At 41.8% G+C, this 19,061-nt stretch overlaps 1 protein-coding gene across 4 annotated transcripts in view; it reads left to right on the top strand.

The window, feature by feature from the left end:
• nfx1 (nuclear transcription factor, X-box binding 1) overlaps positions 1–19,061 on the top strand; it is a 140,948-nt gene that overhangs the window by 75,219 nt on the left and 46,668 nt on the right. For all 4 annotated transcript variants that reach the window (XM_031903503.1, XM_031903506.1, XM_031903504.1 and 1 more), the window contains 3 exons: positions 2,042–2,139; positions 4,477–4,507; positions 11,972–12,054. In XM_031903503.1, the coding sequence (XP_031759363.1) occupies positions 2,042–2,139; positions 4,477–4,507; positions 11,972–12,054 (212 nt within the window). The remainder of the gene's footprint in view (positions 1–2,041; positions 2,140–4,476; positions 4,508–11,971; positions 12,055–19,061) is intronic.

Below are 19,061 nucleotides of genomic sequence, written 5' to 3'. Positions count from 1 at the left end.
GCTGCAAGAATGCCACATTGGATAGAACTGACTGGTCTGCAGAGTTTTGTGTCATCTGCACACACTGATACATTGCTTATAATACCCTCCCCAAAGTCATTTATGAACAAGTTAAACAAAAGTGGCCCCAGTACAGAACCCTGAGGGACCCCACTGAGAATCTTACTCCAAGTAGAGAATGTACCATTAACAACCACCCTCTGTACCCAATCCTGTAGCCAGTTTTCTATCCATGTGCAAACCACTTCACTAAGACCAATAGACCTTCGTTTAGAAAGCAGCTGGGGAACTGTATCAAATGCTTTGGCATCCCCACTGCCCAGCTTCTTAGTAGCCAATTAATTAAGTGAACCACATTAGTATCCAGTACTTAAAAAAATATATTTTTGAGTTTGAGTTTGCTTGTAAGCTTTTCCCAAAGACCTTTTCACTTTATAATATTACTGTGAAAAGCGAATTCCTTAATATGGGCACAGAATGACACTATATAGCAGTGATCCCCAACCAGTAACTCAGGAGTAACACGTTGCTCACCAAAACCTTGGATGTTGCTCCCAGTGGCCTCAAAGCAGGTGCTTATGTTTGAATTCCTGCCTTTTGGGCAAGTTTTGGTTGCATAAAAACCAGGTGTACTGCCAAACAGAACCATCTGTAGGCTGCCATTCCACATAGGGGCTGCCAAATATGAATCAGAGCCCCTATTTGTAACCCCAGAAACATTTTTCATGTTGTGTTGCTCTCCAAGTCTTTTTAGATTTGAATTTGGCTCGTGGGTAAAAAAGGTTGGGGACCCCTGCTATATAGTATGTGACTTAAAACACAGAACAATGTTTAGTAAATCAGTGTACTGCTGGAAACAGTTTTCTTTGTTTGTACTTAAAGAGAAGCAAAGGCTAAGTAACTTGGGGGTGCCAAAATGTTAGGCACTCCCCAAGTGACTTTAATCGCTTACCTTTTACCCGGGGCTGGTGCCCCTGTTAGGAGAAAACCACACCAGCCCGGGGTACCTGTAGCGAGTATTTCCTTCTTCCTTCTCCGTTCTGCCTGCAAATTCCCGGGGCCGGCGCATGCGCAGTAGACTGAAAAGCCGACTTTTTTGTTAAAGTTCGGGCTGGTGTGGTTTTCTCCTAACAGGGGCACCAGCCCGGGGTAAAAGGTAAGCGATTTAAGTCACTTGGGGGTGCCTAACATTTTGTCACCCCCAAGTGACTTAGCCTTTTCTTCTCCTTTAAAGGAGAAGGAAAGGTTAAATCACTGTGGGGTACCAAAATGTTAGTTACCACCTAGTGATTGTAATTGCTGACTTTATACCCTGGACTAGTGCCCCTGTTAAGGGAAAACCGCACCAGCAGGGGTAGGTGCAAGACATTGATCCTCTTCCTTCTTCATTCTTCGTTCGGGGCCAGCGCATGCGCAGTAGGGTGAAAAATTCAGACTTTCCTATTAAAGTGTAGCTTTTCATCCTACTGTGCATGCTCAAGCAGCACGAAGACAGAAGAAAGAAGAGTATCACTGTCTCGTAGCTACCCCTGGCTGGTGCCGTTTTTTCCACACCTGCCCAGGGTATAAGGTAAGCAATTAGAATCACAGGGGGGTGCCTAACATTTTGGCATCCCCCAGTGATTGTACCTTTCCTTGTCAATTAAGGAGAAGTATATGATTTGCTGTATTTCCTTCTTTATTAAGGAGCAGCATGACTCTACTATTTTTTGACAGATATCTAGCAATATTAATACATCATTCTGTCGCAAGGGTAATGGTCATATCTAAAACTATTATTCTGCAGTGCTGTGAGAAATATAGGCTAATATCAAACATGGAATTTTCTCCAGTGGCACTGGGGCAAAGAGAATGCCAAAACCACCAATTCTATCAGTTAGTCACACTGGGCTGTCTTGATATTTTAGAAAAAAAAAGTGAGATAAGAAACATGGTGCAACCCAGGCATCGCTTGCTGTCTTGTTAGTATAAAACTTTAGACAATGTTATGACAATAATATTTTTTTACATCAATTCAGAGTACAATTTTTATATGTTCTAGACTTTATCCATACCTGTGAAAATCTTTGTCATGAAGGAGATTGTGGACTCTGCTCTCGTACGTCTAATATAGCTTGCCGATGCAGCTTTAAAACAAAGGTAAGTTCTCTGAAGGATTGCTTTAAGGAACTGAATTTGGGAAGGATATAAATCTTCAGAAATAATTGTATATACAGTGACTTGCAAAAGTATTCGGCCCCCTTGAACTTTTCCACATTTTGTCACATTACAGCCACAAACATGAATCAATTTGATTGGAATTCCACGTGAAAGACCAATACAAAGTGGTGTACACGTGAGAAGTGGAACGAAAATCATACATGATTCCAAACATTTTTTACAAATAAATAACTGCAAAGTGGGGTGTGCGTAATTATTCAGCCCCCTGAGTCAATACTTTGTAGAACCACCTTTTGCTGCAATTACAGCTGCCAGGCTTTTAGGGTTTGTCTCTACCAGCTTTGCACATCTAGAGACTGAAATCCTTGCCCATTCTTCTTTGCAAAACAGCTCCAGCTCAGTCAGATTAGATGGACAGCGTTTGTGAACAGCAGTTTTCACATCTTGCCACAGATTCTCGATTGGATTTAGATCTGACTGGGCCATTCTAACACATGGATATATTTTTTTTTTTTTTTTTTTAAAACATTCCATTGTTGCCCTGGCTTTATGTTTAGGGTCGTTGTCGTGCTGGAAGGTGAACCTCCGCCCCAGTCTCAAGTCTTTTGCAGACTCCAAGAGGTTTTCTTCCAAGATTGCCCTGTATTTGGCTCCATCCATCTTCCCATCAACTCTGACCAGCTTCCCTGTCCCTGCTGAAGAGAAGCACCCCCAGAGCCTGATGCTGCCACCACCATATTTGACAGTGGGGATGGTGTGTTCAGAGTGATGTGCAGTGTTAGTTTTCCGCCACACATAGCGTTTTGCATTTTGGCCAAAAAGTTCCATTTTGGTCTCATCTGACCAGAGCACCTTCTTCCACATGTTTGCTGTGTCCCCCACATGGCTTGTGGCAAACTGCAAATGGGACTTCTTAAGGTTTTCTGTTAACAATGGCTTTCTTCTTGCCACTTCCATAAAGGCCAACTTTGTGCAGTGCCCGACTAATAGTTGTCCTATGAACAGATTCCCCCCCCTGAGCTGTAGATCTCTGCAGCTCGTCCAGAGTCACCATGGGCCGCTTGGCTGCATTTCTGATCAGCGCTCTCCTTGTTCCACCTGTGAGTTTAGGGGGACGGCCTTGTCTTGGTAGGTTTACAGTTGTGCCATACTCCTTCCATTTCTGAATGATCGCTTGAACAGTGCTCCGTGGGATGTTCAAGGCTTTGGAAATCTTTTTGTAGCCTAAGCCTGCTTTAAATTTCTCAACAACTTTATCCCTGACCTGTCTGGTGTGTTCTTTGGACTTCATGGTGTTGTTGCTCCCAATATTCTCTTAGACAACCTCTGAGGCCATCACAGAGCAGCTGTATTTGTACTGACATTAGATTACACACGGGTGCACTTTATTTAGTCATTAGCACTCATCAGGCAATGTCTATGGGCAACTGACTGCACTCGTTCCAAAAATCTGGGTTAAAGTCGGGGGTCGTCTTATACGCCGGGTACTTGCTTGCACGGCCCCCCAGCGTCCTCCACCACCCCTCCCGCTCGCCTGATTCATCCGGCTTTAAAGGAGCGGCTTTATCCACCACCCCTCCGCTCGCCTGCTGCTTCCTCCGGCTGCTTAGGTTGCGCCCCGTACGCACTGACGTGACGCGTATGCACAGGGCGCAACCAAGAAAATTAACCGCTGATCATCAATGAGCCTGTAACGCTTTAAAGGGGTCAGCGGTTCATTTTATTAGTTGCACCCTGTGCATACGCGTCACGTCAGCGCGTACGGGGCGCAACCTAAGCAGCCGGAGGAAGCAGCAGGCGAGTGTGAGGGGTGGTGGATAAAGCCGTTCCTTCAAAGCCGGATCCGGATGAAGCAGGGGTGGTGGAGGACACTTGGGGGAGCTGAAGGATGTGGGGAGGGGGAGGATGTGGGGGAGTTGAAATATGTGGGGGAGGATGTTGGGGGGAGCTGGAGCATGTTGGGGAGGACGCTAGGGGGAGCTGGATGATGTTGGGGAGGATGAGCTTTTGGACGCTGCGGGGGGGAGATTGAGGATATTTTAACTGCAAAAGTTGGGTGTCGTCTTATACGCCCAGTCGTCTTGTACGCCAGAAAATACGGTACCCCAAAACATCTGAAACAAAAGATGGCTCTAAAAAACTAAAGTGTTGGTATTTAATAATTATGTAAACAAGCATATTTCAATTTCTATTTTTCTTAACATTTTCTAATTACCTTATAAATATGCCAACATGTATACTGAATTACTACTTGAATTTGCTGATAGATGTTTAACAAAAGTCTCTTATCTGTTTCTACACCCCACACTTATGTAGGAGGTTCCATGCTCTCTGCTACAGAACAAAGGTAGGATATGTAACTTTTTAAAAATAAGACTGCTTTGTACAGAAATATATAAGATGTATATAAGACAGAGCAAATCCAAAGCCACAACTATGAGGCTCAAAGGATAAAGGTTATACAGTGATGAACATAAGTATTTAAACACCCTGCGATTTTTCAAGTTCTCCCACTTAGAAATCATGGAGGGGTCTGAAATTCACATTGTAGGTGCATTCCCACTGTGAGAAGCAGCATTTAAAAAAAAATCAGTAAATCACATTGTATGATTTTTAAAGAATGTATTTGTATTGCACTGCTGCACATAAGTATTTCAACACCTGGCAATCAGCAAGAATTCTGGCTTTCAGAGACCTGTTATTCTGCTTTTAAATAGTCCACCTCTACTCCACTCATTAATCTACATAGTAACATAGTAAGTTGGGTTGAAAAAAGACATACATCCATCAAGTTCAACCATAATGCTTATATATAACCTGCCTAACTACTAGTTGATCCAGAGGAAGGCAAAAAAAACCCCATCTGAAGCCTCTCTAATTTGCCGCAGAGGGGAAAAAATTCCTTCCTGACTCCAAGATGGCAATCGGACCAGTCCCTGGATCAACTTGTAGTAAGGCTATCTCTCATAACCCTGTATTCCCTCACTTGCTAAGAATCCATCCAGCCCCTTCTTAAAGCTATATAATGTATCAGCCAGTACGACTGATTCGGGGAGGGAATTCCACAACTTCACAGCTCTTACAGTAAAAAATCCTTTCCGAATATTTAAATGGAACCTCCCTTCTTCTAAACGGAGTGGATGCCCTCGTGTCCGTTGGAAGGACCTACTGGTAAATAAAACATTAGAAAGGTTATTATATGATCCCTTTATATATTTATACATAGTTATCATGTCACCTCTTAAGCGCCTCTTCTTCAGTGTAAACAAACCCAACTTGGCCAGTCTTTCTTCATAACTGAGACTTTCCATACCCTTTACCAGCTTAGTTGCCCTTCTCTGGACCCTCTCTAACTCAATAATGTCCCGTTTGAGCACTGGAGACCAAAACTGAACAGCATATTCTAGATGGGGCCTTACCAGCGCTCTGTAAAGGGGAAGAATAACCCCCTCCTCCCGTGAATCTATACCCCTTTTAATACAGCTCAAACCCCTGTTTGCCCTTGCAGCTGCTGCCTGGCATTGCTGGCTACAGCCAAGTTTATTATCTACAAGGACTCCAAGGTTCTTCTCCATTATGGATTTGCCTAGTGCAGTCCCATTAAGGATATATGGGGCTTGCATATTTTTACATCCCAGGTGCATGACCTTACATTTATCCACATTAAATCTCATCTGCCACTTAGCCGCCCAGATTGCCAGTTGGTCAAGATCCTGCTGCAAGGATGTCACATCCTGGATAGAATTGACTGGTCTGCAGAGTTTTGTGCCATCTGCAAACACTGATACATTACTCATAATACCCTCCCCTAAGTTATTTATGAACAAGTTAAACAGAAGTGGACCCAGTACAGAACCCTGAGGGACCCCACTGAGAACCTTACTCCAAGTAGAGAATGTGCCATTAACAACCACCCTCTGTACCCGATCCTGTAGCCAGTTTTCTATCCATGTGCAAACGACTTCACTAAGACCAATATACTTTAGCTTAGAAAGCAGTCGTTTGTGGGGAACGGTATCAAATGCTTTGGCAAAATCCAAATAGATTATATCTACTGCATCCCCACTGTCCAGCTTCTTACTTACCTCATCATAAAAAGCAATTAAATTGGTCTGACATGACCTGTCCTTCATAAAGCCATGCTGATTACTGCTCATAATGGCATTCTCCACTACATAATTTTGAATGTGATCCCTTAACAAGCCTTCAAATAACTTGCCCACCACGGATGTCAAACTTACAGGCCTATAATTGCCAGGCTGAGATCTTACTCCCTTTTTAAATATGGGAATGACATTCGCCTTCTTCCAATCCCTAGGTACCATACCTGATGAAAGCGAGTCTGAGAATATCAGAAACAAGGGCCACTGCAATTCTTCCCCTAGCTCTCTCAGTACCCGAGGGTGTATTCCATCTGGCCCAGGTGCCTTGTTTACATTTATCGTGTGTAACCCTTAAAGCACCATATCCTGTGCCAACCACTGTGTAGTTGGAGCTGGCAACAGTGAAGCTATTGGGTGGGACTTGGCCCACTGGCTCCTCTACTGTACACACAGAAGAAAAGAACTGGTTAAGCACATCTGCCTTTTCTGTATCCGCTGTAACCATATTGTTACTATAACTCAATGGGGCCACACCCTCAACCTGCATCTTTTTACTATTAATATACTTAAAAAACTTTTTGGGGTTAGTCTTGGCCTCGGCCGCGATGCACTCCTCATTTTCTATCTTTGCCTTCCGGATTGCTGTTTTACAACACTTGTTATAGTGTTTATAGTCATTAAACGCAGCTACTATCCCCTCTCACTTATATTTCTTAAAGCTTTCCTTTTTCTCCCTATTAACTTCTTTACCTCAGAGTTAAGCCACATAGGGTGATTCTTAACACTTCTACTTTTTCTTATTAATGGAATGAATTGAGAACAGTAATGATTTAATATCATTTTAAATGACAACCATTTCTGCTCTGTGTTTTTATCAGAAAATATAATGCCCCAATCTATGCCCTGAAGCGCTGCCCTTAAGGAGCTAAAATTTGCCTTCCTAAAATTCAGTGTCTTTGTTGCCCCCGTGTAAGTTTGTTTCCTGCACCAAACATCAAATGAAATAACATTATGGTCACTATTACCCAGGGGTTCAACCACTTGCACATTTGCTATACGTTCTGGGTCATTAGAGATCACTAGATCTAGTATAGCATGGTTCCTGGTTGGCTCCTCAACAACCTGTGACATAAAGTTGTCATGCAAGTTTATAAACTTGTTCCCATTTACTGTCCTGGCAGTACTATTGCCCCAGTCAATATCAGGGTAATTAAAATCCCCCATTATTATCACTTGCCCCAAACTAGCAGCCTTTTCTATTTGCAACAGGAGCTGGGCCTCCTCCTCTTCGCTTACATTAGGGGGTCTATAGCATACCCCTACAATTTATTTGGTAGATTCTTTACTATCTGTGAGAAGCTCAACCCATAAGGATTCAGCTCCCTCTGTTACCCCCATCACTTCCTCCTTAATATTTGCTTTTAATTCCTGCTTAATGAACAGACACACTCCTCCTCCTTTTCTATTGCCCCTGTCCCTCCGAAACAATGTATACCCCCCAATATTAACAGCCCAGTCATGAGACTCATTCAACCAAGTTTCAGCAACACCAATCACATCATATTTCCGCTCCAACGCCAGTACCTCCAGCTCTCCCATTTTACCATTTTACTCCTTGCATTGGTAAACATACATTTAATACTGGTTCCGGCGTGAGAATGACGTGTAAACAACTTATGGGCCTCCCTGCTATTATCAGTATCCCGAAGCAAGTCTCCTCCCCCATTTTCCCTTACTATGCCCACTACCTCATCTATCCTGACTACCTCAGAATTTCCCGCTGCACCCTCCCCCCCCCCCACTCCTAGTTTAAAATCTACTCCAACCTGCTAGCCATCTTTTCCCCCAAAGCAGCTGCCCCATCATCATTGAGGTGCAGCCCATCCCTGGCAAAGAGCCTGTAGCCGATTGAGAAATCAGCCCAGTTCTGGAGAAACCCAAAGCCCTCCTCCCTGCACCAATCTCTCAGCCACGCATTAATCTCCCTAAGCTCCCGCTGCCTTCTTAATGTTGCTCGTGGCACAGGTAATATCTCTGAGAAAATTATCTTGGAAGTCCTCGCCCTCAACTTCGCATCTAGCTTAATCTCAATTAGTAGCACCTGTCTGAGTGCTTTAAAGACACCTGTCCCCACCCTACAGTCAGTCAGACTCCAACTACTACCATGGGTAAGACCAAAGAGCAGTCAAAAGACACCAGAGACAAAATTGTGGACCTCCACAAGGCTGGAAAGGGCTACGGGGCAATTTCCAAGCAGCATGGTGAAAATAGATCAACTGTTCGAGCAGTTGGTAGAAAATGGAAGAGGCTAAAGACGACTGTCAGTTTCCCTAGGCCTGGGGCTCCATGCAAGATCTCACCTTGTGGGGTATCACTGATGATAAGAAAGGTGAGTAATCAGCCCAGAACAACAAGGCAGGAGCTGGTCAATGACCTGAAGAGAGCTGGGACCACAGTTTCGAAGGTCACTGTCTGTAGAACACTACGCCGTCATGGTTTCAAATCATGCATTGCACGGAAGGTTCCCCTGCTCAAGTCATCACATGTCCAGGCCCGTCTGAAGTTTGCCAATGACCATCTGGATGATCCAGAGGAGGCATGGGTGAAAGTCATGTAGTCAGATGAGACCAAAGTAGAACTTTTTGGTCAAAACTTCACTTGCCATGTTTGGAGGAAAAATAAGGATGAGTTTCATCCCAAGAACATCATCCCTGCTGTGATGCATGGGGGTGGTAACATCATGCTTTGGGGGTGCTTTTCTGCGAAGGGAACAGGACAAGTGCACTGTATTAAGGAGGGGATGAATGGGGCCATGTATTGTGAGATTTTGAGCAACAACCTCCTTCCCTCAGTCAGAGCATTGAAGATGGGTTGTGGCTGGGTCTTCCAACATGACAATGACCCAAAGCACACAGCCTTGATAACCAAGGAGTGGCTCTGTAAGAGGCATATCAAGGTTCTGGAGTGGCCTAGCCAGTCTCCAGACCTAAATCCAATAGAAAATCTTTGGAGGGAGCCCCGAAACCTGACAGATCTAGAGGAGATCTGTGTAGAGGGGTGGGCCAAAATCCCTGTTGCATTGTGTGCAAACCTGGTCAAAAACTACAGGAAACCTTTGACCTCTGTAATTGCAAACAAAGGCTTCTGTACCAAATATTAACACTACTCAGGTTTTCAAATACTTATGTGCAGCAGTGCAATACAAATAAATTCTTTAAAAATCATACAATCAAATAAATTCTTTAAAAATCATACAATGTGATTTTCTGATTTTTTTTTTTTTATTTATTTTTTTTTAAATGCTGTCTCTCACAGTGGGAATGCACCTACAATGTGAATTTTAGACCCCTCCATGATTTCTAAGTGGGAGAATTTGCAAAATCGCAGGGTGTTCAAATACTTATGTTCCTCACTGTATTTTAAGTACAGGTATTGGAACCGTTATTTGGAAACCCATTATCCAAAAAGTTGAGAATTACTGGAAGGACATCTCCCATTGACTCCATTATAAGCAAAGAATTAAAATGTTTAAAAATTATTTTCTTTTTCTCTGTATTATTAAAACAGTTACTTGTACTTGATTTCAACTAATATACAATTGATCCTTATTGGAAGCAAAACAAGCCCACTGGGATTATTTTATGTTTAAATAATCTTTTAGTAGATTTAAGGTATGGCGATCCAAATTATAGAAAGATTCTTTATCTGGAAAACCCCAGGTCCCAAGCATTCTGGATAATGGGCCCCATACCTGTATCACCACCTGCATTTTCCAGATGCAGATTTAAACACGTTCATCTATTTTGCATTTTTTTATATATATAACTTACATTTACTTATAGGCATCTAATAAAGTTTATTTATTTGAGAGTTTCCCTTTTTTTATTTTTATTGGATTTTATCATATGCAGATAAAAAGATACCATTTACAGACATATCAGAATAAACTTGTAATATAACATTTGTTACTTTAAATGTTACACATACTAGCTGTATCTTAGTGTAAGAAATAAAAAGAAAGTCTAATTCTAAATAAACTTATAACTACTCTGCCTGATTCTTATATAAAGCTACATCTGGTAAATTAAACGCTGATTGTATACTCTATGCTGTGATTTTTAGGACTATGGTATCATTTCTTCCTACTTTACAGAAAATAAAGTAATGCCCACAGTGACTATAAAATTACAATCTTAGTAATAACAATTTGCAGGAAAACTAGTCTGATACATAGGATAGAAAAAAATTAGATACCATATCTCAAGTAGCCTAAGGTTCACATATTTTTAAGAAGGTATCATGAGATCCTGATAGTAGGGGATTCTAGGTCATCTTTTCATTACCCATGATTGTTGTAATTCAAGGAATGCCATGATTTGGCAATCAATTGTTTAGCTGCTGTGTATATCTGTAATCAAGTTTGCAAAGGATCAGCGAGTGTTTTATATGCATTTAAAATACTGTAATGTTATCATGTAAACTGTGTGTGTTTTCTTCAGAAACACCACTGTACTTAATATAAATAAGCTACTGTGTAGCCAAGGGGGACAGCCATTCCAGTTTCTTAGGGCAAAAAATGTATGTGTTTAAAAATAATATCAAATGTATGTCAGATGCCATTTATGAGACAGGGCTATACAATGAAAACCTTTCTCATATAAAATAGGGCAGTGCTGTCCAACTTCTGTGGTGCCAAGTGCTGGAATTTCTCTAGCATACATAGTGGAGGGCCACTAATGGAAGCCAGTTTTGACCACTCCCCCTTTTTAAACCACACCCACTTCAAACTACACCCATGTTATCACAATGGTGGTAGTGCAGCAAAAACCCAAATGCTTGGTCCTCACTCCGGGGATATCAACCATCATTGTTATGTGATAGAATTATATTATGTAATATTAGGACACACCCCTAAATCTATATGCCTCCTCCTCCCCTGTGGATAGCACAGCAACCCCCAGCACATAATTACACACCTTAGGGACAATTTAATGGCTTTTTCCAACTGCTAACAAACTCCCAGAACAAACCCCTTCCAGTTTCACCTCCCACAGGGAGAGTATGGCACACACAGGCAGTACTCTGCCTGCCCTATGCTGCTTGTGTTTGCCATACTCTATCTGCCCTATGCTGCCTGTATGCGCTATACTCTGCCTGCCCTATGCTGCCTGTGTGTGCCATACCTTGCCTGCCCTTAGCTGCCTGTGTGTGCCATACACACAGGCAATATAGGGCAAGGCAGTACATACAGTTACACATTGCTGGCACTGCTCCTACAGTCTGTCTGAGGTATGAAGAGGTGAACAATGTGGGCGATTACAGCCTGAGGTGTGAACAATGCAGTGGTTGAACAATGCAGAGATTAAAATGTGTATACAGTACAGGGGATTATATGTTTAAACAATAAAGGGATATTACAGCCTGAATCTAAGGTGTGAACCATGCAGGTATTTAATGTCAGTACTGATACCATTTAAAGATTACACAAAGGTAAGACACCAAAGCTGCCAGTAAGGCCACACAGAGGGGCATCATGGGCCGCCAGATGGACAGCACTGAAATAGGGCATTTTTCAGCAAGAAGTAATATATAGACAGAAAGATAGTAAATGTTATTATTTAGAAGGTGTTTATTAGACCGTTTTAGTAGCTGTAAACAATGTTTTACCAGATGTTTCTAAACTTTTAGAATATTTTGTTTTTTTGTAGGGGATTTTACTTTTGTATGTGACAAGAGATGCAACAAAAAACGTCAGTGTGGTCGGCATAAGTGTAATGAAATTTGCTGTGTGGTAAGTTTTTCCTGTTTGAAGGGCTACATTAAACACCATCATGTTCTGCTTGGCTGTACAGTAAACAGTGTACCATAAGCACTAGCTAATCAACAATTATGGGTCTAAGGCAGCTTAACTTGAAAGAAAAACTGAACACCACATTAGTGCTGATACTTGATTGTTTTTAGTCTGCTGGAGGGAAATTGGAGTGGGTCAATTTACCTGTAAATCGCTCACCATGCCCCCACTCCCCTGCCCTTTGTTCTATTAGTCACTGTCTGCTAACGCACAAATGGGGAAAGCTGTGTCCACAACAGTGGTGGTTTAAACATGGTGACACTAAGCTAACATCTTGTCCTCAAGAAACCACTAATGCACAAGTAGTATTAGATGTAACCTGAGTACACTTAGTCATTTGATTTGGTAAAAAAAAGGCTCATGGTAAAACATATAGGAACAGTATATGACAGCAGATTTTAGTCACCTCGCCAGACAAGATATCAGATAGTATCTAGGTGATATAAAATCAGGTCAGAGAAAAGGGAAATTGAATTTAAGGCATAGGATTCACAGAAAAATGCTTTAATGTAAATTGTGAAATGGATGAAAATTGGAGAGCGCCAAAAGCAGCTCTGCACAGGCTCCAAACCTTTTCACTCTGCAGAGGAATGGTGCTCTTACCAAATACCAAAGCTCACCCAAGAAGATTGGGAAGAGGCAAAAGGGTAAATGAATTTAAGGCATAGGATTCACATAAAAATGCCAAATACCAGAGCTCACCCAAGATGATTAGGAAGAGGCAAAAGGGAAATTGAATTTAAAGGAGAATGCAAGTCAAAATTTAAAAAGCATACTGCCCAGTAGTTCTCCTATTTAGTAAAAACGCCACACTTTTGGCTCACATAATCAAATATTTACTCAGTCACATTTACTTCACATTTTCTAGAACAGGCGCATGAAACATGTGTTTCATTCCCTCCCCCCCTCCCTCCTCTGTGTAGCTCAGAACAGGAGACAGGATCAAGTTACACACATGCTCAGAGAATAGGAAGGCTGCCGTTGGCAGCCTACAGGAAGGACAGAGAGATTTCAGTGATGTCACTGGAGTCTTCACACTGCTGTAGGCTGCCAGCACCATAAAATTAAGTTGTCATCCCTTGAGTCAATGCCCTTTTTTATACAAGACAGCACTTTATTTGCTTTTGTAGCCACAAAAGGAATTAGACAATTTATTATCTACAAACCCCCCCAGATCCTTCTCCATTTAAGGATACCCCCAACAAACAACCACTTAGTTGGTAGCTCACGTTTATATTATTTCTACCAAAGTGCATAACTGATGTCAGATTAACAGGCCTATAGTTTTCAGGCTGAGAAGGGGATCCCTTGTTAAATTTACGGCGCCGCATTAGCAATTCGTCAGTCTCTCTGCACCATGCTAGACCTCAACGAATCCTGAAAAATTAAGTGAAGAGGCTTGGCAATCGCAGCTCTCAGCTCGTTTATCTCGGGATGAATGCCATCCGGTCCCTGACCTTTGTTTACCTTTACATGTTAAAGTCTCCTTTGAATTCCCTCCCGAGTGACCCATGCGACAGTAACTGTATTACTAGAACCGGTCATATTAAAAGGGAAAGCCTTCATTAGCTGGCTCCTCAGATGTATAGACAGATGAAAAATAACAGTTCAAAATTTCTGCTTTTTCCTGTTCTCATCAACCAACTTACCCCCTCCCTGATAGTAAGGTCCCCACCCCTTCTTGCTTCATTTTTTTTACTATTCACATTATTAAAAAATAATTTACTCCTAGCTGCAATACCCCTTTCCATCTCTATTTTAGCTTGCCTGATTGCTTTTTTTTGCATGCTTTATTTTCTTCCTTGTACCTCATGAAAGTTTCTGCTGTCCCAGCTAACTTGAATGCTTTAAAATCATGTTTTTTTTCTTACCAACCTCAACATTAACACTTTTATTCATCCATAAAGGTTTTGCCCCTCCTTGCTTTCAAGGGGATTATACTGATCCGTATACTTGCAAAGCAATGTTTTAAAGATGTTCCATTTTCCTTCTGTGTCTAACCTTATGAAAAGCCTTTCCCAGTTGACACATTGCAGAGATGCCCTTATACTGGCAAAGTATGCTTTTAGTTGAACTTTTTTCTAACTTTGGTTCTGTACATCACCACAATGAATTTTAAATGAAACAACTCAGATGCAGTTGAAGTGCAGACTTTCAGCTTTAATTCAGTGGGGTGAACAAGACAGTTGCATAAAAATGTGAGGCAACTAAAGCAACTAACACAATCTCTTCATTTCAGGGGCTCAAAAGTAATTGAAAAAATTAAATAACTGAAGATAAAATGTTCATTTCTAATACTTGGTTGTAAACCCATAGCTGGCAATGACAGCCTAAAGTCTTGAACTCATGGACATCACCAAATGCTGGGTTTCCTCCTTTTTAATGCTCTGTGAGGCCTTTGCTTCAGCGGATTTCAGTCACTGTTTGTTTGTGGGCCTTTGTGTTTCGAAGTTTAGTCTTCAACAAGTGAAATGCATGCTAAATTGGGTTAATATCAGGTGACTGACTTCAATAATTTCAAGAATTTTCCACTTCTTTGCTTTAAAAAAACTCCTGGGTTGCTTTGGCTGTGTGTTTTGGGTCATTGTCCATCTATATCATGAAATGCCACCCAATCTATTTGACTGCATTTAGCTGGATTTGAGCACACAGTATGTCTCTGAACACCTCAGAATTCATTCAGCTGCTTCTGTTCTGTGTCACACCATCAATAAACACTAATGTCCCAGTGCCACTGGCAGCCATGCACACCCAAGCCATCACACTGCCTCCACCGTGTTTTACAGATGATGTGGTATGCTTTGGATAAAGAGCTGTTCCATGCCATCTCCATACTTTTTTCTTGCCATGATTCTGGTATAGGTTGATTTTGGTTTAATTTGTCCAAAGAATGTTTTTTCCAGAACTGTGCTGGCTTTTTTAGATGTTCTTTCGCAAAGTCCAATCTAGCCTTTCTATTTTTGAGGCTTATTAGAGGCTTGCGCCTTGCAGTGGACCCTCTGTATTTACTTTCATGCAGTCTTCTCTTTATGGTAGACTTGGATATCGATACACCTACCCCCTGGAAAATGTTGTTCACTTGGTTAGCTGTTGTGAAGGGGTTTCTCTTCACCATAGAAATGACTCTACGATCATCCACCACTGTTGTTTTCCGTGGACGTCCAGGTCTTTTTGCGTTGCTGAGTTCACCAGTGCTTGCTTTCTTTCTCAGGATGTACCAAATAGTAGATTTTGCCATTCCTTATATTGTAGCAATTTCTCGGATGGGTTTTTTCTGTTTTCACAGCTTAAAGGGGATCTATCATGAAAATCAAATTGTCCAAATGGATAGTGCTGATGAAAATATTAAAATCTTCAAATATATTTCTTTATAAGAAATGCTTACTTTTTAAAAAAAAAATTAGTTACATAGTTACATAGGGTTGAAAAAAGACCATTGTCCATCAAGTTCAACCCATCCGAGTAAACCCAGCACACAACCTATACTAACCAATCTATACACTCACATACATAAACTATATATATACAACCAGTAATACTAACTGTAGATATTAGTATCACAATAGCCTTGGATATTCTGCTTGTTCAAAAACTCATCCAGGCCCCTCTTAAAGGCATTAACAGAGTCTGCCATTACCACATCACTAGGAAGGGCATTCCACAGCCTCACTGCCCTCACCGTGAAAAACCACCTACGCTGCTTCAAATGGAAGCTCTGTTCCTCTAATCTATAGGGGTGACCTCTGGTGCGCTGATTGTTTTTATGGGAAAAAAGAACATCCCCCAACTGCCTATAATCCCCTCTAATGTACTTGTACAGAGTAATCATGTCCCCTCGCAAGCGCCTCTTTTCCAGAGAAAACAACCCCAACCTCGACAGTCTAACCTCATAGCTTAAATCTTCCATCCCCTTTACCAGTTTAGTTGCACGTCTCTGCACTCTCTCCAGCTCATTAATATCCTTCTTAAGGACTGGAGCCCAAAACTGCACTGCATACTCAAGGTGAGGCCTTACCAGGGACCTATAAAGCGGCAAAAATATGTCCTCATCCCTTGAGTCAATGCCCTTTTTTATACAAGACAGCACTTTATTTGCTGTAGTAGCCACAGAATGACACTGCCTGGAATTAGACAACTTGTGATCAACAAAAACCCCTAGATCCTTCTCCATTAAGGATGCCCCCAACACACTACCATTCAGTAGATAGTTTGCGTTTATATTATTCCTACCAAAGTGCATAACTTTGCACTTGTCAACATTGAACCTCATTTTCCAGTTTGCTGCCCAGTTTTCCAATTTTGTCAAATCGCTCTGCAAAGCGGCAGCATCCTGCATGGAACTTATAGTTTTGCACAATTTAGTGTCATCAGCAAAAATAGAAACAGTACTCTCTATGCCCCCCTCCAGGTCATTAATAAACAAGTTAAACAGCAAAGGCCCAAGGACTGACCCCTGCGGTACTCCACTAACCACACTGGCCCAATTAGAAAATGTTCCATTTACCACCACTCTTTGTACTCTATCCTTCAGCCAGTTTTCTATCCAATTACAAATATTATGTTCTAGGCCAATATTCCTCAATTTGATCATTAACCTTCTGTGAGGTACTGTATCAAACGCTTTAGCAAAATCTAAGTAGATGACATCAACTGCCATTCCAGCATCAAGGTTCCTGCTCACCTCCTCATAAAAGGCAACTAAATTAGTCTGGCAAGATCTGTTACGCATAAAACCATGCTGGCACAAACTAATAGTATTGTGAACTGCAATGTATTCAACTATCCTATCCCTTATTACCCCTTCCAGAAGCTTTCCTACTACTGATGTCAGACTAACAGGCCTATAGTTTTCAGGCTGAGAACGAGATCCCTTTTTAAATAACGGCACCACATTAGCAATCCGCCAGTCTCTCGGCACCATGCCAAACCTCAACGAATCCTGAAAAATTATGTGAAGAGGCTTGGCAATCACAGCGCTCAGCTCATTTAATACCCTGGGATGAATCCCATCCGGTCCTGGACCTTTGTTTACCTTTACATGTTCAAGTCTCTTTTGAATTTCCTCCTGAGTGACCCATGCGCCAGTAGCTAAATTACTAGCACTGGGTATATTAAAAGGGAAGCCTTCATTATCTGGCTCCTCAGATGTATAGACAGATGAAAAATAAGAGTTCAAAATTTCAGCTTTTTCCCCGTTCTCATCAACCAACGTACCTCCCCGTGATAATAAAGTTCCCACCCCTTCTTGCTTCATTTTTTTACTATTCACATAATTAAAAAATAATTTTGGATTCTTTTTACTCCTAGCTGCAATATCCCTTTCCATCTCTATTTTAGCTTGCCTGATAGCTTTTTTGCATGCTTTATTTGCTTCCTTGTACCTGATGAAAGTTTCCGCTGTCCCAGCTAACTTGAATGCTTTAAAAGCACGTTTTTTATTACCAACCTCGACCTTAACTCTTTTATTCAGCCATAAGGGTTTTGCTTTGCGATGCCTCTCCTTGCTTACAAGGGGAATATACTGTTGTGTATACCTGCAAAGCAATGTTTTAAAGATGTTCCATTTTCCTTCTGTGTCTAACCCCATGAAAAGCCTTTCCCAGTTGACACATTGCAGAGATGCCCTTAAACTGGCAAAGTCTGCACGTCTAAAATTGAGCGTTTTAGTTACTCCCTTATAGAGCTGTCTCTGTAGCATTATCTCAAAGGAGACCATGTTGTGATCACTGTTCCCCAAATGCTCACCCACACAAATGTTAGAGATAAGTTCAGTATTATTAGATATTACCAGGTCCAAAATAGACTCATTCCGAGTAGGTTCTTGAACCACCTGAAATAAAAAGTTGTCATTTAGCATATTTACAAACCTACTAGCTTTTTCTGACTTAGCCACCCCATTACTCCAGTCAATGTCCGGATAATTAAAGTCCCCCATAATAACAACTTGACCCAATTTTGAAGCCTCCTCCATTTGCAAAAGTAGCTGGGACTCATCCCCCTCATCTATACGGGGTGGTTTATAGCATACACCAATGATCATTTTCTTTGTGACCTTCAGCCCTACTGAAATTTCTACCCAAAGAGATTCAACGTTTTCATTGGTAATGTCTTTATTACATGGCTTTAAATCTGACTTTACATAAAGACAAACCCCTCCACCCTTTTTAATCCCTCTGTCCCTCCTAAAAAGCGTATACCCATTTAAATTCACTGCCCAGTCGCATTTTTCATCCCACCAGGTCTCAGTGATACCAATTAAGTCATAATTTTCAATACATGCAATAGCCTGCAGCTCCCCTATTTTTCCCGACAAGCTACGCGCATTAGCCAGCATGCAGCGGAGATTACTACTTCTTCCTCTACAGCTTACATTAGCTAAAGGACAGTTAGAGCTAAGGTGAAAATTAGTCTGTTTCCCTTGTAACAATGGAAGCTCCTTATCTGATAAACTATATGCCCCCCTCACTCCTCCCCCACAACCCTTTACTGGTCCCACTGCCCCATCTACACTAGCTCTCCCATAAGAATCTAGCTTACCAACCCCCCCCTTGTCTAGTTTAAACACTCCTCCAGCCTCTTAACCATTCTCTCCCCTAGCAAAGTAGACCCCCTTCCATTGAGGTGCAATCCGTCAGGGCTATATAGATTGTACCCCAAAGAAAAGTCAGCCCAGTGCTCTAGGAACCCAAACCCTTCCTTCCTACACCAAGACTTTAGCCACGCATTTAGCTCCCTAAGCTCCCGCTGTCTCCCTAAACTAGCACGCGGCACCGGCAAAATTTCCGAAAAAATTACATTGGAGGACCTTTGCTTAATTTTAGAGCCTAGATCCCTGAACTCACTCTTTAAGGTCCCCCACCTACCGTTCATTTTGTCGTTAGTACCGATATGTACCAAGACAGCCGGGTCATGCCCAGCCCCTCCCAATAATGTGTCGACCCGATCAA

The sequence above is a fragment of the Xenopus tropicalis genome, chromosome 6, assembly GCF_000004195.4.
Source record: "Xenopus tropicalis strain Nigerian chromosome 6, UCB_Xtro_10.0, whole genome shotgun sequence".
NCBI lineage: Eukaryota > Metazoa > Chordata > Amphibia > Anura > Pipidae > Xenopus > Xenopus tropicalis.
Note: the sequence above shows the minus strand (reverse complement) of the source record. Positions and strands in the feature narration are given on the sequence as shown.